We start from the raw sequence: 21,266 nt of genomic DNA, 5'->3' as shown, positions 1-21,266 counted from the left end.
AGGTATTCCTTCCTGGGAACACCCATAGCACACCCATCGCAGCACCCCCTCCGGCTCCAGAGGAAACCCTTACCAGAGTACTACTCCCAGATCACAGGGTCACACCCCTGAAACACACTTTTGGCTTCAGGGGTATTTAAGCTAAATGCATGCAACTCTCATTGCAAAGTTCTGTCAGTTTTGCCTTACCTCTGCCTTACAGAGCCTTTGTTTATTACATTCTCTGTCTGTTTTCATGTGTATGACCTCTTTTGTGTGACTTCTGGATTCTTATTTTTTTTTATGAACTTTGTTGTCGTTTTGGATTTGTCTGCCTCGGCTTTCATTAAAATCTTCATTATATCCTGCAAATGGAATTCACCTCCACTTCATTTACAGTTGTACTATTGAATTGTGAACAAGTGAATCATTGAATTTCTCAAGGAGCAACATATACATACATTCCAAAAAAAAAGTCGGAAATTCACTTTTAACATTATTAAGCATGATTACATAACTAATCAGTAGTCTGGGCTGAGTTTCTCGAAGCACAAAGATCAATGTTCAATACTCTTTAAAGAAAGTGGCGCACTGTCTCTACTGCAAGTCTCACTCCTGTACGTGGTTTATTTCGCTGTCATTAAAAAAAACAAACTAAAAAGCAGTTGCAGGCATTTTAGGTTTACTGTAGGATCATATGTCCATAACTTTAATAATTTAGGAATTCAATACAGGTATCATACAAACATACAGTTTCATAACCAGTATGATAACGAACATAAATAGACAGAGCGGACAGAACACTAAAACCATTAAATTAAAAAGTACATTTTAGCAAAAACAAAGAATAAGTAATTTGGAACTTACAACAAACAAATAATCGTCAAAGACTAAGCATAAATAAAAAGGTTATAGAGAATATTTTGTATGATGATTTTTCTATTATATGAGAATATTTCCCACTTGAATTATCCACACTGTAGTTTTTTAAATTTATATTTAAATTCTCTCCTATGACCAAAAAAGCAAAGATGAACTAAAAGGACATATAATTGCAAAAAGGATAAGGCAGCGTCATTTTCGATCATTTATTTTTTTACCTATAAATTCAAGGGTTGTCTATTTTATCTTTGTATATACAAGTAGTATATATAGAGATAGATATATAGATAGATACAGTTGATAGTGCAGGTTAAGATCTACCTGAATGTTCTGCCTTAAAGTTACTATACAGACCTCTGTAAGGCCTTAAGTCAGGACTTTTGAGTAGCATCTCACCCTTTTCTTTAATGCTTCGGTTATTAAGCTTAGCCAGGCTGTCTAAAAACAAAGAACTAGCATGTACAAAATAATACATTCCAGAAAGGATTTTATATAGAGGTTGAAAAAGCCCAGTAGTTTTCATTGTCTTTACAGATCTGTCTTTAATCTCTGGATTAATTAAGTAAGATCTTGTGTATGAAATCAATTTAGATTTTATTGCCAGTTAGGTTTTAGACAAACCTAACTTTTACTTGAAAATATTTGCATTTTGATTTTTTTTTCCATGAAACTCAATTGGTCATTCGATGAATTATTTTTTGCAAACCAATACATGCCTATCTAATCAGTCATTATAACCCAGTTAGTGTCATAATAATGCATAATAACGATGCATATTGCCTCAGTTTTTCAAACATTTGTGCATTTGACATAGGTTTGCCTACTGTGTAAAAACACAACTGCAATGTTCATTCCAGTCTCTCACTCTCTCTTTTTTTTCTGAGCACAGCTCTTATATGTCTACTAAAGCAGTCCTATATGCAGTACAGGGATCTTGGAGCTAAAAAGAGTGCTGTATTGTACTGCTATAGTACAACTATTCTGTTACACTTTGTGTAGATCCAACGTCACATATTTTCCTTTGATTATTTCAGCTTCTTCTTACCTCTTTACCTCTTCTTTACCTCTTCTTCTTCTTCTTCTTCTTCACAGTTAATTCAATCAGGCTTCATTTTGTGACCCACTTAGTCTCAAACTCATACATATACAAACGGACATACAGTTGTTCTTTATCTGAGTGTCTCTTCTTAGTGGATCATGGTGGTGGGTGGGTCTAGCGTGTCCACCTGACCTCTGTAGCCGTTGGCTTGCTGAGAAGAAGATGAGTGTCGTTCTGGCAGGAACCTGGACGGAGAGGTGGGCTTACGGGAACACGAGGAGCCTCTAGTGAACAAGCGAAGAGCCCCACGGCAGATGAGGGAGAACCAGTAAAGCTGAGGCGCCATGAGCAGAGCAGCTCCCAAGTTACACTGCCACGGCACAACAAGAGGTACCTGGTAAAGAGGGATGGATGCGTATCTGACAAGGAAAAGATAGAGAAAAGATTTCACATAAACAGAAACATCAGTAAAAGGAAAGTAGATTGATTCCTATTAAGTTTTAAAAATTGGAAGAAGGCAGGTGTGCAAAATTTAAAGATAGAGAGAGACAGAGAGAAACGAAAGCTAAAAAAAGTGGGAAACAGCCAGAAGAAGGGCAATGGAGACCCATACCTGCCGTAAACATAGTAGAGGTAGGGGAAGAGAAGGACTCGACAGATGAAGAAAGTGACCAGCATGAGAGCCCCGTTCACTTTGTGAAGTAGCGTGTGCTGCTGCTTGTACTGAGAGAAAGTGCAAGTGAAAGGGTAAAAAAACACAAATACCTAATCTGGAAAGAAGTTTGAACATTTGGGATGGGGTTACATTCAGAGAATGAATAGCCTGATTTTAGGTTGTAATCACCCTGAACACATTTTTTATGTAATTTGGTTTGATAGAGCTCAAATCATTGTGTTGAAAACACCAATTCTGTTCCTTATAACAGTGTTCTGTTTAGTGCTCCAGATTTTTTCATGTAGGAAACAGTGATTAGGTTACAGTGTACTGTACGACACATCATGTGTTGTCTGAAGAAGGCACCGTAATTACAAAGCTACGATTAAAATGAAACGTGTGGAATGAAGTTAAGAACAAAATCAAATCAAAAATGAAGAAAAGAAAATGCAATCACAATGACTTTGACCATGGCATGACTGTCAGTGTCAGATGTGCTGGTTTAAATATTTCAGGAACTGTTGATTTCTTGGGATTCTTATACACCAAAGCATCTGGAGAGATGAAGACTGGACTGAACAACAAAAAGCATTCAATGAGAAGCAGTTCTGAAGGCAGTATTGCCATTGTGAAGAGAAATGCCAGACTGGTTTGAGGGGCTACAACAACTTAAATAACTACTCTTTACAAGTACAGTGTTGAGAAACAGCTCAAAATGCACATCAAACATTGAGCAGAATGCCACATTCAGTGCGACTCCAAAATCAGGAATCTGAGGCTACAATAGGCACAAACTCCTTAAAACCAAGTCTAGAAAAACATCAGGCTGTCTGATGGAGCTTGATTTCTGCTATAATATAATGATTTATAGATCAGAATTTGGCAACAATAGTATGTATTCATGAACCAAACCTGCCTTGTGTAAACAATCCAGGCTGGTGGAAGTGGTGTAATGGTGTGACGAATGATTACGTGTCAAACACCTGGCTCCTTAGTATCAGTTGTGCATCACTTGAATACAACAGACTGTTGTCTGTTGTTGCTGACTGCATTGCCTCCCTTTAAGGACACAATTTGCCCATCTTATAACCACTACTCCCAGCATGCCACAAAGCACAAAGTATCTCAAACTACGGTTCTATGAACATGAAAATAAGTTCGGTGTTAATAACTTTAACACCCTCCCCAGTCATCAGATCTGAATCCAATAGAGCAGCTTTGCAACATTGTAGATTGCCTGAAAGCTGTTTAATCTGTAGCTCGGTCAAGTGAACATAGACCAGGATCTCAAAGAAAGGTTTCCAATGTCCTTCCATGCCATGAAGAATTCAAGGTGGATCAGTCCTTCCCAGTGTTAGTGTGATGTTCCTAATAAAGTGGCCAATGAATGATCTCTGCCCATGTCCCTATTCTATATAATCATACTTATATGTGTAACTATTATACCTAACACCTGAATGTGGCATACAGCTGATCTATCTAATACTGTGTCCTCTGCATGCTCTTGAGAATCTGGACACACATTCAGCTATGTTCGATATAGACACAGACTCTGGGTATGTGACTGCTGCATGAAAGGCATGAGAGGATATTGTGTCTAGTGTTAAAGCTAGTCTCTTAACCAATGAGGTTACAGTGAGCTGTGAAATGCTCTGAGGAGGAAAACAGAGGAAAACAAGACTTTTTTTCTATAAACAGACAACCATTCCTAAGCCAAATGACAACACAGTACATGTGATAAATGGGTCCTTTTGCATGCACTGTAGCTCAAAGATCTCTTGAGAGTGCACATGGCCTTTCAAGTCAGGGCTTGCAGGCATTCTGACGTGTGCTCTGTTTTGTTTTTGCTCAGGCATACAGAGATCCAGTGGCAGCTGGGAGTTTTTTTTTAATCAGGGACACAAAGGTGTCTGTTATTGAAGTGGATATCTCTGCTTTATTTGTTTCATCTGTGAAGGTTCGTTTGTGATGTTCATGTTTTATCTGTTTCATTTCTATGCAAAAAAAAAACGCTCGCCCATGCAGTTAAGAACTCAGAGTGAAGCCAGGTGTCTGGGGAGGGACTCGCTGTGACGTATTAAAAGCCTGTCGTCCAGTGAACAATTTGTCTATTTGCTTTAGTTAAAACACAAGGCACTTGGATATGAATTTCCTTTAGGACTACAGGCTGCACCTGTCCGCTAAAAACAGTTTGCATGATATTGCAGTGAATTTCTTAACATTTTGATTCAGAAAAAATGTTGAATTTCAAAATATTAATTAGTATTAATTAATTAGTATTTTTTTTCTAGAAACAGCGCATTACTGAATTTTAATACAATTTCAGGTATTCAGGTACAATTTAATATAAATTTAGCTATCAAATTTATTTGGAGAGCACTTTCGACTATATCATATGGAAGTCATACAGTAGATTTAGAAGCCTTAAGAGTAAGCCAGAGATTACACTGTTCAGGAAAAAGGTCTATGAGGATCTGGAAATCCATTAATAAATGTGCATTAATGTATAGTGTGATCACTACATGCTTAATATTGCATGCATTGTTGTTTATGACTAGGGGAGAGTGATGAATAAGTATTAAAAAGGCCAGAGGGATGGACGGGAAAACACTCATCAAATCAATAATGAATGTACCTGAATAAGGATTTTGCCTAGGCAGACGGAGGGAGTGCTGAGCTCAGCTAGGAACATGACGCCTTGGAAGTAATCACCCTTCCCCTGCCTCCAGAACTGAGAAAGGAACAACATCACATTGTTAACACACAGAATGAACAAGCAGCATTTCACCTGAACAGCCCTAGGCTTGGGGTCTAGTCTAGAAAACCCTTCCAAAAAAGTGATGTTTCTACAGAATCAGTGGTTTTGTTATTTATAACTTCTCCTCTGAGGGTACATTTAGATTCTGTGTGTTTAAACTGGACAAGCACAAGACTAGAAAAAAACATTGCCTAAATGGCTACCTAGCTGCCAGGAAACCCTTTCTATTTCTGAACTTACGATTCATTCGATTCATTGTTTATAGACAAGGCGGTTATTGAGTCAATAGTTGAAATGAATCCCACGTGTTTCTATTCAGCATGAAACCAGGTCCATAACTATAAGGACTTTGTTAATGATGGGTTGTGATTTTCACCACTCTAAGAAAATTTCCCTGTGTCTCACAGACCCCCAAGACCTCACCTGAGAGCCATGGACCTAAATCTAGAGCCTCCTAAAAGCACAGTGGAAGTGTGGTGTATGTGTCATCGCGATAGAAACCAATGGACTTGTTTTTGGACTTGCAATGGACCTAGATAACTTCTGATGGTGGAGAGAAACCCCAGCTCTGCTCTCTGATCTAATGCTGGATTTATCTAGGTTAAAAATGAGGCCCTACATTTTCCTTTCGCAGATAACTAGACAAACAAAAACGTGCATGGCGACTGTTACCACGGAGACTGGGAAGCACACGGTGACCATGACGACATGATGTAAGACCATGAGGAACTCTCTGCGGAGGTAGCTTCTCAGGACCACAGTTTTGGATTTGGGCCCATTATCCACCTCATGACCTTTGACCTGAAGCTTGTGCCAGTAGCACAGGAACATAGCGTATATATCGTACACGAAGTAGGGCACAGCAAACAGGATGTAGGAGGTGGTCAGCCAGTGCCTGAAAGATAACATTCTTGAAAGCACATGGCTCGCACATTTCTAAAGACCCGCTGCTCTAAACAGACGCTTATTTGTCAAAGACAAAGGCATCATTTTAATGCTAGCGGAATAAAAAATCTGGAATGATCTGGAACTTTGACATAAACAACATATAAAACAACACATACGATCAGAACAGTTGACAGTCTCCCATTTTTTTGTTGAAAATGCTATGAGCTGTTTAAGTGCTGCTATTCCTCAGGATTAGTATGAAGCACTTTATATCATACATGATCCTATAAACATTATTGCAAAATAATCACTCCCCAAACTAGCATTAGTTGAACTTGGACTTGGGGGCATTAAATCACATGGCTTTTACTCACATTAACCTAATCCTGTACTTATTATAATTATATACCTGGTATGAATCCATGAATTATCCAGAAAAGCTTGAAATTATCTAAAAATCTGTTTATCTTGCTCATTTATTAAAGATTTGATAAAGATCAATTTTCAACTTCATTAAATAACAACTTACTGATCCTTGATGATGTCATCACAGGAAGTCGAGATGATGTAACCAGCTGAGGAGGCCATGACTGCTTGGACTGATGATACCAACCTGGTGTATGTTTTGTAAAGGTAAGTGTGTTCCAATGATTTCGACTGAAATGTACATTAACATTATATCCTGCATTACTCTATAAATGAAACCCAAAATCAATAGAATCACTGCACTTTACCTGGCTGACACCATGACCGCATCCCCCTCACCCCATCTCAGACCAGGCAGCCGTTTCAGACATTGCTTGGACAAGAGGAAGAGCCCCGGGAAAAACACAGAGCCCGCAGCCAAGATGGATAACATGATCGTTGGTGGGTGACGTCAGCTGACGCAGCCTTCACAAAGCACTCTAAGCGTTTTAGAGCGTCTGCCGTCCTTCCCTCCTGTATGAAATAAAAGATATTATTCAATTGGCCTAGCTTTGAGATTTTTACCCAGATATAATTTAATGTACTTCTGAAATGGCGCACAACAGGAACTGAATGTTTAATCCGCAACCATGAACGGTTTATTTCACTGGTTCAGTTTTGTCCAGAAAAAGCAGGTATTTGTAAACTTAAAGCAGCGTAGGTAAGTTATAATAACCCTACTATATGAGTCAATGCCACATATTACTCTTCAATCCTTGTGTGGTGTACCAGGTCCAGTTACGCACCGCTTCATTATGATTTTGGACCTTCAGTGAGAAGATGCCGACTTCATGTGACAACAACCTCCTCATCAATACACAATCATCAGACTGTATCTGACTGTAGAAATGACATTATTTATAATAACACACTCCATTGTTTATAACAGTTTATAATCACACCCCAGAGTGTCACCCAGATGAGGATGAGGTTCACTTTTGAGTCTGGTTCCTCTCAAGGTTTCTTCCTCTTCCATCTAAGGGAGTTTTTCCTGACTTCAGTCACCTCAGACTTGTTCATTAGCGATAAATACAAGCACATTAGAATATAAGTCTAATATTAATCTGGAACTTTTGTATAATATGAAAATTTTGTACAATATTTCTTATCTTTTGTAAAGCTGCTTTGAGAGAATTTCCATTGTTAAAAGCTCTATAACAATAATGTTTTTGTTGCTTTCGCAAACTGCACATGGCCAAGAGTCTGTGTCTGTTCGTATCTTGACTAAATGTGTGTCCAGATTCAGTACTCGTTAGATGTAGCACATAAGTTATGCTCTGGGGTTATTTTTTAAGACTCAACCAAGTAAAATTCAATATTATATATGGCTAAAAGATGATATTAATGAATTCATAATGAGTGGAAACCGGATCGGCAGATTACTGCATGTAGCAAGCTCACCATATGAATAGCAGAGTAGCTCATGTGGTGCCATCTGTTGCACTTTCACACAGAAGATAATACGACAACATGATGAGTTTTTTTGCCAAGCAGTGTTTTAGTATTAAGTACAAATGAATTGATTAATTGTGATTGTTATAGCGTTTTATCTTGGATACCGTTTTCAATACACTTTTTCTTTAGACGCCGTGTGAACGACTCAAACACCTGTAAAAGTTCTGGACTGTGTTGTGAATACCTATAGGATGATTTGAAGCAAGTTGTTATGATGGTGAAATACTGATGAAAATATTTTTCACAATTTGGCAACCCCAATGCTTCAAACTACAATAAAAGCAAACCTGCAATAAGCCCTAATGGCAGGAGAAGACAGGAAACTGGTGAGATCTATTTACACATGGAAACTGATCAAAATCTGTTGGGTAGAAATCTACAGATAATCCACATTATGGAAGGCCAACATAAATTCTCTAAATCGTGGTAAAAGGAGGAAAGTATAATCCAAGTGATATTAACATGTAAAAACTGAAAAATGATGCTTGAGTTTATTCAGTAATTGTATGTGCGAAAGCATGTTTTTTTAACTAAACTTTTCCATTCATGATAATGTTGATAAGGTGATCTTCATTTCTAGCAGTCTAACTGACAGTTCAAGCCTTTAATGTGTCTGTAACAATCCCAACAATAATAATAATTGCTAAAGCATACAAAAAAGCATGTGGCACAGAGACCAACAAAATAAAAGTTTTTTTGTTCAACATCTCCATCATTTAGCAGACACTCTTATCCAGAGTGACTTACATTTTATCTCTTTTTTTTAGACAACTGATGGTTAAGGGTGTTGCTCAGGGGCCCAGCATCAGCTTGGTGGACATGGGAATCAAACTCACAACCTTCCGATTGGTAGTCCAGCACATTAACCACTAGGCTACCACTAGCTAACAGTGATACACTGCAGTAGGCTGCTTTGCTACCTCACAACTCCAAGGTCCCAAGGTTAAATCCTGAGCACGGTTAGTGCCTGTGTGATTTTCTGTGCACAGTAGTCTTTTCCTCTAGTCTTTATTTACCCTGGGTTCTTCTGTTTTTTTTTCCACGTCATAAAAACATGCAAAAGGTAGACTGGCTACAATATACTGGCTCTAGGTATAAGTGAGTGTGTGTGCAAGGTGCCCCGTGATGGACTGGCATCAAAGCCAAGGGTGTATTTGTGCCTCGTGTGCCCCTGGGATAAGCTTCTTATTCACCGTGACTCTGACTAGGATAAAGCCAAAGTGATTAGTGAAGATGAATGAATTAATTAAAAAAAAAACAGTTAGCGCCAACCAGTGTGCATTCTGGTCGTTATACAAAACATACCTTTGCACAATGTTTTGTACAACGTTCAGAGTGCACACTGGTCTGCACTATCTTGTTTTTTGTCTTGCACTGTTTGCACTAGGCTGCACACATTGCACTTTATGTGGATAGGACAACTTACTTCCATTCCTTAGCTCTGTGTTTTTCTATGTAGCTCTGTCTTGTCTTATGTAGGACCATGTACCATGGTACAAAATTCGTTCGGTTCACTTTCAGACTTGTTTGAAAGGGTCAACTCAGCAAATTGAGTCGTGTTTCCCATCACCAGTAATCACAGAGAATGGAGTCGAGCAAGTTTACTGGGACAGAACTTATAACAAGATATGACGTGCTAATAAACCCTGAAACCACACACTCAGCACTTCCATATTCCAGGAAAGACACGTTAATTAGCAAATAACTAGATTCATATCGATGCAACTGCAAATTGCTCTAAAAAAAAAACAAAAAAAAAACGCAGTGCGCTATTTTGCAGCCTAAACGCAGATTTTGCGCACGAGATTTTTGATTTGATTTGCATCAAGTCTTCATGCGTCACTGAGTTGCACGAGACCTCGTTATTATAAGGGTGATGATGCTCGTCTCCTCATGTGACGCGTCAGTGATGCTCTTTTGTTTACACCTCGAAGTACAGCTCAAGGAATTACATGTGCACAGACAAATGGAACGTTTCCTGAATAACAGCTTAATAATAATAGTTGATATATGATATCATATGTTATGCTACTGTCCCACTGAATGACTGATTCATATCACACACACACACAGATAAATAGTGTCGATGTCACCAAGCCAATCATTCAACCTTCAACCACGTTTAAAGTCAAATCAGCCTTGTGCCATGTTGTGTGTGACTGCATCCAGCACCGCATCCGGCACAGCGCAGCCAGCATTGTGCAGCATGCGGGGTTTGGATGTAGTCTGTGATCTAAAGATGAGCAGACAGTAAAAAAAAAAAAAAAACGCAGCCTACGTTGCGGTGTTTCAGTCAGCGGCCTGTAGAAATCCGCATCCCTGTGAAAAAACCCAATGGCGATGTCCGGCCACGACACACCGTGCAGTTGACTGACATTGTGTCCTTTTCCTGGTTGCTTCTTGCTGCTTTGTGGACGGTGCGTGAGATCTTCGTGGTATGATGCGCTTCAGTATGCAAGCTGATGCTGCTCCTCTCTCTCTCTCTCTCTCTCTCTCTCTCTCTCTCATCCGCACTTCTGCACCGATCTTGCCCTTTAAATCTGCCCCCTTTTTTTTTCAAGATTTAATTTTCTTTGAGCTTGGACACTTTTTGGGTCATGCTGTCTGTTTTGCTGACTACACTGGATCCGGATGGAGATATATAAAGATTAAAGCTGTGGGTTTCTTTGCCCTCCTGGTTATTATGCTACATTATTGATCATGATGCACAGTGAAGCAGGATGCAAAAGGGATGAGCTTAACAAGTCACCTTAGGTGGTGTAGGCCTACTGTTACCATTCTGATTACCGACCAGGTCCACAAGACACGAAGAATCTAAAAGCATCAACGCTCCAAGCCACATATGATAAGCACAGTTAGTGCCTGTGTGGAGTTTCCGTGCACAGTAGTCTTTTCCTCTAGTCTTTATTTACCCTGGGTGCTTCTGTTTTTTGTTTTTTGTTTTTTACATGTCATAAAAACATGCAAAAGGTCGACTGACTACAATATACTGGCTCTAGGTATGAGTGAATGTGTGTGCAAGGTGCCCCGTGATGGACTGGCATCACAGCCAAGGGTGTATTCGTGCCTCGTATGTTCCATTCTGATTACCGACCTGGTCTACAAGACATGAAGAACCTAAAAACACCAACGCTCCAAGCCGCATATGATAAGCATCTGTAAGCTTTTTTCCCCCTCCATTAATGGCATTTGGCATCGGCCTTATGAAGAGTTAATTACAAAAGTCAAAGTTACATCTCATTTATAGCTGAGTAGATGAAGGTTACGGGCCAACAAATATCTCCATTCCTGCACCCCATGCGCATTTAATAGCATTTACAAATATTAGATTTTGTTTGAAATTATTTATGGTTAAAACATAGAATTCTTTGGCAGTAATTTAGATAGTAGTGTTTGAAAAGTTGGGTTTTACATATGATCTCAAGAGAAGCATTCCTACAGAGGCCGAAGCATCATGACATGAGGCAGCTGATCTCTGCCAACATGACTGGGGCTTTAAATGTCATTGTGAGTGAATTATTTTTCTTATAGAAGAACTTAATCTCATTGGCCAAGAAATTTAAACTGGGGAGAAGATGGCCTTTTCAACAAGATGACATAACCTGAAACATACAGACGAAATAACTTGCATGGCTTATGGTTCATTTATGGAGGAAATTGCCTATCACAAGGAACTTATTAACCTTAGGAATTTGCAGATTATTAGAATAGAGGAATGGGCCAGAATTGCAGCAAAAGGATAATTGCATCTTACCATAGACTTTATGAAGCAGTAATTGCCAACAGCAGTTTGCAAAAGTACCAGTGTTCATTCATGGTGTCTGAATATTCTTTTCTGGAGCATGTATCTAGCAGGATGTATTTGTAAAATAAATCTTGAAGAATTTATGAAGATTTGCATTCATGAAAATCCTGATGCACATTCAGACTGGGTATGGGTGCGAGTTTGACCAAACAAAATTAGAATTTGAATAAATAGCATACATAAATTTTGTATACTATGTATTGTAAATCTATTTCTAAGGAAACATACAACGCTGTAAAACTTATTCTTTCGATACAGATTCTGCTGTTCAGGATAAATTTATATTTTAAATACACACGTTTGAACTTTTCTTAAATTCTTGTGTGTCGTTTCATACGAATGTCATTAACTAAATAAAAAAACAAAATGGACAAAAATATGAATAATCAAACTAAGCAAGCCAACACACAAAAAAATTATAAAGCCAATGAGACATATGATCAGGAGAAAAACAGTGGCACTGTATAAACCAAGGCTACACTTAGAAGATGGATGGATAACATTTATATTATAATATAACTATGCAAGAAAGTGCTTCTAAAGCTTCATCAATATAACTGTAAATACAATAAATTTACAATAAAATTGTCTAAATCTATAGTAATGAAGGCACGTCGCAGCAATCAGTTAAAATGATATAAATCAATATGTCGTGTGACACAAATTTGCCTTCATCAATTCACTTGAATACACTGTTGTGTAGTTGCAAAGTCTACACAGACACGAACAAGAGTTCAGGACTGGATTTGCTTCTTCTCTTCTACTGTACTGACTATAAAATACACATAATACACAATGAGAAATAAATGAGGGAAATAAATGTCTTCCTGAATCCTTCATTATTCACTGAAATCCGATAGCAGGTCCAGAGTTTAGGCAAATAAATTATCCTTAAGTATAAGGATACTTACCAATGTAAACCGTGATAATCCTCTTGGATGCACTGTAATGTAGTGAAATTATTACAAGTGTCTTCGAAAACTACGGTTCTTCAAAAGACTATTACTCTCTCAGTTGCTTCTGTTTAATTATTTTCTTCAATCCTTTTACCTGAAATGTGATCTGTTTTTTAATGATATGAGTTGATAATTAATTACTACACACAACAATTTATTAACTGGTGATTGTAATATTGATTAAAGTATAGCCGATCATTGATAGCGTGAATTGGACACATTACACGTGCCCATGCACAGAAAAATCCCCAACATCTGCCCAATTCAGAGCCACATAAGTGACACGTTTGACCCAAAGCTGTCATTACTTGCCTTTCTTTTTAATAGTCAAAATTACAAAATAATAACATGATCTACATAATCTACAAAATAATGACATACTATATTCATGATCATGGTAAGCATCAACGTAATTATTATAATTATTATTTTTTTTTTGCTCTAACACTTGCTAATAGGCATGCATACTGTTGAGAAATATAAAAATATAAATATAAATACATCCCATTAATATTTCGTACTGAATCCAAGCCTACAATTTAAAATACCTTTAGAGTCTTATTCATTAAAACAGGGAAGAGTGGTACTATAAGGCATTGAGATGCAGTGCCGGAACTCTACTGATTCCTATAGGAGAGGTATTCACCTTAGTGCTAGATGAAGAATAACCTAAAGATGATTCAGAGCTTAATAAACAATTACCGGTCAAACAACAAAAAGAGAGAGAGAGAGAAAAAAAAACAATTTAAGTTAGTGAATGACCACAATGTACATTACCAACATTAAACTGCTCAAACTAATCACTCCAGTACAAAAATCTTTTTTTTTCCTCTTCTTCTTTTTTGTTTTAAAATCTCAAAAAGGTGGACTACTCATTTCTGGGTAATAAAGTCGGTTGTTTGATTAAGCCCTTCCTTTAAAACACTTGTTTCACAAGATGAAAAACACAGCATGAATAACAATCATGACCAAAATATAATTCTTCTGAGTTCTTTTAGAAGCAATAAGTTGCATTCATTTTGCATGAGCTCTTTTTTTTGCTTGCAGTCAGAAAAAAATCCTAATCAAGCATCAGTTCCTCTTTAAGCAGTTTCTGATTTGCTTGAAGTTCATGAAGATGTAGTTTCCTATTGAACCGAGTCAACCAAGCATTCAGTTTGTTTATATATATGTAAAAACTAATTTGGTTGTAAGTGACGTCTGGGATTTTGTGCGTGTATACATACATACATACATACATACACGCACAAAATCCCAGACGTCACTTACAACCAAATTCACAAACATAAAACATTCCTGGTTCACTTTTTAAGGTGCACAATGATCCTGAATACAACTTTCCTTTTTTTTTTTTTAAATAGACTTTTCACCAAACCATTACTGCTCTAGAATCAGTAAGCCATTTTTAACACACACACACACACCTAAAGAACTGTCTTTAATGTTTAGTGTAAGGTTCTCCATCTCTGGAATTAAGATGATTATTTCTATTATTTCTTAAGTTCCACCCCCCGTGTCACTCCTTCTGATCACATTTTATTTCACCTCTTATTTTTATCATTATAATTTTTTTTCATCAAAATCAACCCCTTTTTATCACTTTGTGGTTTATAGTGTGTGGAAGAGAGAGCGTGTGCAGAATAGGACATACAGTAGAAAGTCACAATCACAGTATCGTTGTATCCTGCAGCAGTAAGTGTGAAACAGATTTAAAGAATAACAAAGGAGAGAAATCAAGCCAGTGCAATTGTACTTGGTACTGTAGTTAAGTGTCTAATTGCCCTCATGCCGTGGTTGAAGCCGCCGCAGACTTCCCAAAATGAAAATCTAAATTGTGCTGTGGAGACGTATGCGTATTGTTCATTCATGCCGAGTTCCCTTCCTTATTTGCTACAGTGGCTGTGTAATTGGTAAGTGTGTGTGTCTGTACACTCAGTTAGCTGTATAATAGCTCTTTTCACAGTATTTGCTCAATAATGTGGATTGGTATGTGTGAGAGTGAGAGAGAGAGCAAGAGAGAGAGAGAGAGAGAGCAAGAGAGAGAGAGAGAGAGCAAGAGAGAGAGAGAGAGAGAGAGAGAGAGAGAGAGCGCGAGAGAGAGAGAGAGAGAGAGAGTGTATATAGTATATACCAGGGCTAGTCCTCATGTAAGGAAACCTACAAGACAACAGTCTGAGGTTGTCTAATGTTGGTAGCAACTCCAAATCTTGTCTAGGAAGGTCTCCATCTGTTCAATACATTTCATTATTTTGCGGATTTCTTCCCAGACTTTTCAAAAACAAAAAACTAAATTTCAGATCAATATACTTAGCGATACTTAATAATTTAATTTATTCTTTATAATATTTATAATAATTCTTGCTTATTTATAGCGAAACATACATGACCTGCCTGTGCACATGCCAAAGGACCGTTAAAATTCTTTAGTTGCTAGCTCCAGGTCACACATTTTCCCAAAGTTTTACAGATTGCTTTTAGAATGTAAAGACACTTTAGCTAGAAAATCAATTACAGAAATGATACTATTTTATAGTATAATTAACAAGTCAGATTATTTTAAGTGAATAGTCCTGGTATATACCATTCTTATAAACATGTCCTGTGCACCACAAAGGTATGTACAGAGGTCCAGATTGGTAGCTGGATGCTTGTGTGGGTGTGTGTGATTGTATGTAGATGTCTATGGATACAGATGTGTGTTACAGGCATACAGTACTAGCTCTGTGGCTCCTGTGCAATGCAGGAACAGTCGGTGACCAGCAGGTCCACCATGGTGTTGGTGCTCACGAAGACAGCAGATGATGGTGCCATGCTGCTGCTGCTGCTACTGAGTGCCAGCGAGCCATCAGAAATGCCCTCTCCACTGCTGCTGCCTGGGGGATTGTGGGTACCCATATGGCCCTGCAGCTGCGTGAGGGTCTTGCAGTGTACGCCACACAAATGGCACACTAGAACAGAACCGCTGGATCCGAAGCCACTTTCCTTCCACTCCTGACCGTGATGCTTCTGAGCGTGTATGCGCAGGTACGTGAGCGTCGTAAAACCTATCAAACACAGTGCGTTTGCATGCATGGTTATTACACTCCCAACAAAATGGCCCTAATCCACACAATGGATATAAAACAATAACCTGGTTGTATAAATATGCACACAGTGTGAACCAATCACATTCAGTCTCATGCTCAGTAGTAATCACAAGGCTGCCATATAAATAAAGATGTTTCTGTGGAATTTTCTTGGGTTTATCCAACTGCTGAAGTCCATATGGTCTGCAGTGAGTTTACGAGGCATGCATGGTATCAATCGAGGAGAGGGATTATAAAAGAATTTCTTATACATCAGATGTACAATGGAACAGACCAGAATAAACATTTCAGGCAGGTGAAATAGAAAATAGAGCACTGTGTCAGGCGTTAAAAATTGCTAGAACTATGACCGTGGAGTTTCTGAGTCTATACTCAATACTCACTTCTGTTACACAGGTGGCAGGCATGGTGTTGTGACTGGTTGTGCACCCTCATGTGATCAGTGATGTAAGCGGCCGACAGCAGTTTGCCGCAGATGTGACATGGAACCTTCTCCTCGTGCCGAATCATATGAGCGCGCAGCCGATCTTTAGTGGCAAAGCTCGATTCGCACGTCTGAAAATAACACAATTAATCTTCACACAGCCAACAGTGCAGTAAACATGAAAATACTCCTTCATTTTTGGGCCCACTATTCAAGTCTCTGTAAAGCTTTTACTAACGCATTAGACCAAATTTGATAATATGAATCCGTGATTCACCTTACTGCCGAACCTACAGTCAGAGATGCTGTTACAGAACACTGATCAGCGTCTTCTGACCAATCAGAATTCAGAATTCAACAGCGCTGTTTTATAAAGTAGCACAAAGCCTAGGGTTAATAGGTGATAAGTTAAAACCGATTTTTCAGTATATATCTTTCTATAAACACAAATGCCTTAATGTCTTAATGTGGGACTTTATTAGTGTAGATCTATCGTACCTTTATTTATATATTAAAATGCACCATACCGGACATTTGAAAGGTCGTTCTGTAGAATGAACTTGTCTGACATGGCTGTTCAGGTGGTCAGGGCTGCAAGAAAAAAAAAAAACAGAGAGATCAACGCAAGGCTCTAACTCGGACATAAAAACTACATTAAGGCTACAAAGACTACACAGTGTAATCCTGCACAGACCGAGAAAAGGCCTTGGCACAGTGCGGGCACACATAGGGCTTCTCGACACCACCCTGGTGCGAGCGCACATGGTGGCTCATTCGGTCTTTCCTCTTAAATCGCTGCTGGCACACCGGACAGGAGAAGGGTTTCTCATCCGAGTGGGAGAGCCGGTGCCGATTCAGGTGGTAGACGTCCCTGAAGGCCTTTCCGCAGGTCTCGCATGCATGGTTTTTCCGCACTACATTAGCATTTGGGGTTGGGTTCACCGGCCTCTGCTTGACATACGAGAAAGAAAAAGGGCAGACACGTCAAAGTCCTTCAGAAGGTAGTTCATCATATGCGCACAGTAAATTCTACACACATTTATAGATCCTTATGTCGTACCACACAGAGTGCAGTTAAATCCTTTAATCCTGGCAAAAGTTGTCAATGAATATCCTGTTACAATAGTTCTGATATTAACATAAAGCTAAATGAAAGGTTTTTATCAATACCAGTGGTCTAATATGGTATAATTTCTACAGTAACAGCTCATTCACAGGGACGTATGCTGGATGCTACGCATAAATTAAAACTAATGAGTTTAAAGAAACATGCTGTTCTTTGAAGGGTTTTAGAAAGTTTTATTTAATTAAAATGCCTGTAAATAGATGTTGTACTTGGCATATCCTGCTGCAGGATAAAAATCAGCTAGATGACCACTTTGTGTGTGAAGAGTAAAGAAGAAAAAAATACATAAGCTGACAAAGGTACAGCTGTTCATAGCTGCAAAGTGAGAACAGGAACTACCAGACGTTTCACAACAAAAAATGCAAATTTCGGACTGTTGTTAGTAAAAAAAAAATTGTAAATGTTGGCAAACTGCTGTGATATAAGAAAATAATCAACTCTGTGTGGTAACCCTGTCGCCAGGACATAGAAAATTAGGATAATAAAAAAAGAAATCAAATCACCAATCTGCACCTCATCAGCCTCAGTCTGACAAAGAATGTGAACAAGAGGCTGAGGAGTAAAACATTTAGCTGCCAAAAATCACAGAGCAGTAAGTCTATCATATGGTGTATTAATTATATGCTAGGGGGGCACAGTGGCTTAGTGGTTCGCACATTCGCCTCACACCTCCAGGGTTGGGGGTTCGATTCCCGCCTCCGCCTTGTGTGTGTGGAGTTTGCATGTTCTCCCCATGCCTTGGGTGTTTCCTCCGGGTACTCCGGTTTCCTCCCCCGGTCCAAAGACATGTATGGTAGGTTGACTGGCATCAATGATGAATGAGAGTGTGTGTGCCCTGTGATGGGTTGGCACTCCGTCCAGGGTGTATCCTGCCTTGATGCCCGATGACGCCGGAGATAGGCACAGGCTCCCCGTGACCCGAGGTAGTTCGGATAAGCAGTAGAAAATGAGTGAGTGAGTGAGAATTATATGCTACTTAGTGGAATCGAGTTGAGAACAACTTGTGGTCTACTCAAATACGCCTTGAGGCTCTGCAGTAGACAAAAAAACATTTATATGTCTGCAGATCTGCACCTATGATGCAAGTTCTGAAGTTCAAAGGACACCAGAAAGTGAAATGTTCTAGACTTAATATTTCCCACCATTCAGGAGAATTAATAAATTCACAAAATTCAGCTTTCGGATAAGTGGCCATTAAAAGTGCTTCCTATTCCTGGTCAATTTGGTGACTTGCATGACCATCATAGGCAACTTGAGCACACAATACTCACCTGGACTGGCTCTCCGGTCGGCATGACGATTGCTGCGGGAGGGGGAAGAGGCGTGACTGTGCTGGTCATGACTAAATCACTGGTGTCATGAGTAAGCGGTGGCTGCTGCTGAGGTTGAACAGGAAGCCCTGAAGCAGGTGGAACTATGCTGAGGTGGAGCAGGGACAGAGGCTCGGTGGCCTCTTTAGAGCCGCCTTCGCGGTTCTGGGAAGACCCTCCCTTCAGACGCACACCTGTGTGAACAGACTGATGCCGCCGCAGGTTGTAGCTATTTTTAAATTGTTTGTTGCAGATGGCACAGATATGAGCAGCACGGCCTGGACGAACTGGTAGCTTTTCTGGAGAGAGAGAGAGAGAGAGAGAGAGAGAGAGAGAGAGAGAGATCACAGCAGTCATAGCTGAGTGTCAACAAAAACAACTGATAAGCAAAGAGTATCTAAGCAAGCAGTGGATTCATACATAAACACTTTAAACTTGTTATTAACATGAATTATTTATTTATTGAGAATTTTACGCATGACGCTGTTTAAGGTTCGAACGTACAGCAACAAATCAATAAGAAACAAACAATATGTAACAGTTTTCACTCTGATTCTGACTGAGACTAATAGGTGTGAAAACAGTCACTGCTGAAGTAGCATTATAAACTTAAGCAAAATGCAGACAATGCCTCAAGAAAGAGAAGACGGCAACGTTTCACTAAGAATCGATAAATAAAGCTGCGCGTTCTTTCCTCTTGTACAAGAACACCATGTTTCTCCCCATCCCCTCTTACCAGGTACAGGGTCCTCACTGAGGACGGTGGTGTCTACAGTCGACGGGGGCGTGGCTATGGGTTCTGTAGGCGGGCTCTGAGGAGAGCTCGTGTTCACCTGCATGAGCTCTGATTGGAGAGAGCCCTCGAGATGGGTCTGGGTGGGCGTGGTCTATAATTCCAAGACAATTTCAAAACACTTATGGTTTTGCATGAGACACTATCTCGTTTTTAGTTTTACACACACACACATATATACATATATATATATATATATATATATATATATATATATATATATATATATATATACACACACACGTATATACATATATACATATATATATATATACACATACATACATATACACACACATACAAACAAGACAATAATAATAATAATAATAATAATAATAATAATAAAGAGGTCCACAGAAACACAAAGCTCACCTGGAAGAGAAAACTGCTCCACGCAGCATCCATGTTGTTCCGCAGGTGAAGACACAAACTACAGACTAAAGCTTTCGGCTCGACCCTGAGGACCTGCTGCTTTCATCTAACACACAAAACCCTCCATAACAACTACCCTTTTATTATTATTATTATTATTATTATCTGCTGCACTTGAGCCACTGCACTGATTACAGGTTTAACACCGTGTTCGCTGCACATTTATGTGTAAACAAACCGCCGGAAACGTCACACGACGCGTTAATGTTAGGTATACAGCGTTATAAACAGCGTTATAAACACACAACATGCAGCAGAACGTCGTGATCTGGCACGTTTTTTACACCTGCTTTAAGCCGTCACACACACAATAAGGGATGTTGAAAGAGGTTTAAAAACAGAACCAATTGATAAATCTGTGTTATTTTTGTCCCCCTTCCCTGGCGTCCCCCCGCCCGCCCCGAACAGGCCAATCGGGTGTTTTGGTCGAAGCCTCGGTGTTGCGTTCACGCCGTGACCCGGGCAAGCGGTGCCGTAGCCCGGCCGCGGCCTCCCGCTCCACCTCGGCGCTTCCCTTCGCACGATGACATCTTTTTTTTTTTTTTTTTTTTTTTTTTTTAAATCGCGGTGCTCTCTCTCTCTCTCTTTCTCTTCCTCACTCTCACCCCTCCCACCCCTGTCTCCTTTCTTCCTTTTCTTTTTTAAATTCCTTTTTCTTCTCCCCCTCCTCTCCTTTACTCTCTCACCGCTACGTCCCCGGTTTCTCTTAAAGAGATCCCTTTAAGACCCCCCCTCCATTTCCGTGTGTGCGTGTGTACGCGTACTCTCCGAACCGCGCACTAAACGGTATCCCAAAAACTACCGTTACACACTGTAGTCACACCCTACAGTCACACACTACCTTCACGTGCTATGAAGCAGACTAACGTGCGCTTTCGGACACCGCCGACCTGCATCGAAAGCGATCAGGATCTCTGCCGACAAAAATAACAAAAACAAAAAAAAAGCGGCCTCGCGCTCACAGCGCTGACGTCACAGGGCCGCTAAAGAGAAACAATAAGCGTATAAATAACGTGCGTGTCTTAAAGGGCGCGTGTCTTTTTTTTTCCCCCACGCCGGGACGTATCGCACGTGACTATCTATAGAACACGTGGGGGGAATAAAAATAAATAAATAATGAAAATAATAACAAATATCCAACTCTAAAATCCCTCTGCAGTCTTTTTAAAATTTTCTTTTGTTGTTGAAATAATCACAGGGAGACTTTCTATGT

At 39.4% G+C, this 21,266-nt stretch overlaps 2 protein-coding genes across 3 annotated transcripts; both read right to left on the bottom strand.

The window, feature by feature from the left end:
• Nucleotides 1–759: 759 nt before the first annotated feature.
• Nucleotides 760–10,630, bottom strand: tlcd3bb (TLC domain containing 3Bb). Its single transcript, XM_060863863.1, has 7 exons — nt 10,400–10,630; nt 6,936–7,140; nt 6,731–6,814; nt 5,986–6,208; nt 5,191–5,286; nt 2,514–2,623; nt 760–2,319 (listed from the first exon to the last, which is right to left on the bottom strand). Exons 2-7 carry the CDS (start codon nt 7,058–7,060, stop codon nt 2,049–2,051), a joined length of 909 nt encoding a protein of 302 aa, XP_060719846.1. The 5' UTR covers nt 7,061–7,140; nt 10,400–10,630; the 3' UTR covers nt 760–2,048.
• A 2,551-nt stretch (nt 10,631–13,181) lies between these two features.
• mazb (MYC-associated zinc finger protein b (purine-binding transcription factor)) lies at nt 13,182–21,021 on the bottom strand. 2 transcript variants are annotated; one of them, XM_060863861.1, is made up of 7 exons: nt 19,994–21,021; nt 19,565–19,715; nt 18,790–19,127; nt 17,087–17,343; nt 16,920–16,983; nt 16,352–16,523; nt 13,182–15,926 (listed from the first exon to the last, which is right to left on the bottom strand). In XM_060863861.1, exons 1-7 carry the CDS (start codon nt 20,024–20,026, stop codon nt 15,598–15,600), a joined length of 1,344 nt encoding a protein of 447 aa, XP_060719844.1. In that variant the 5' UTR covers nt 20,027–21,021; the 3' UTR covers nt 13,182–15,597. The 2 variants fall into 2 exon arrangements, with proteins under 2 accessions (XP_060719844.1, XP_060719845.1); XM_060863862.1 differs by having other exon boundaries at nt 17,087–17,340; nt 19,994–21,020.
• Between the last annotated feature and the right edge of the window lie 245 nt (nt 21,022–21,266).

Source organism: Tachysurus vachellii, chromosome 2 (genome assembly GCF_030014155.1).
Source record: "Tachysurus vachellii isolate PV-2020 chromosome 2, HZAU_Pvac_v1, whole genome shotgun sequence".
In the NCBI taxonomy this organism is placed as follows: Eukaryota; Metazoa; Chordata; class Actinopteri; order Siluriformes; family Bagridae; genus Tachysurus; species Tachysurus vachellii.
The sequence above is the reverse complement of the archived record's forward strand: the minus strand, read 5'-3'. Positions and strand labels throughout refer to the sequence as shown.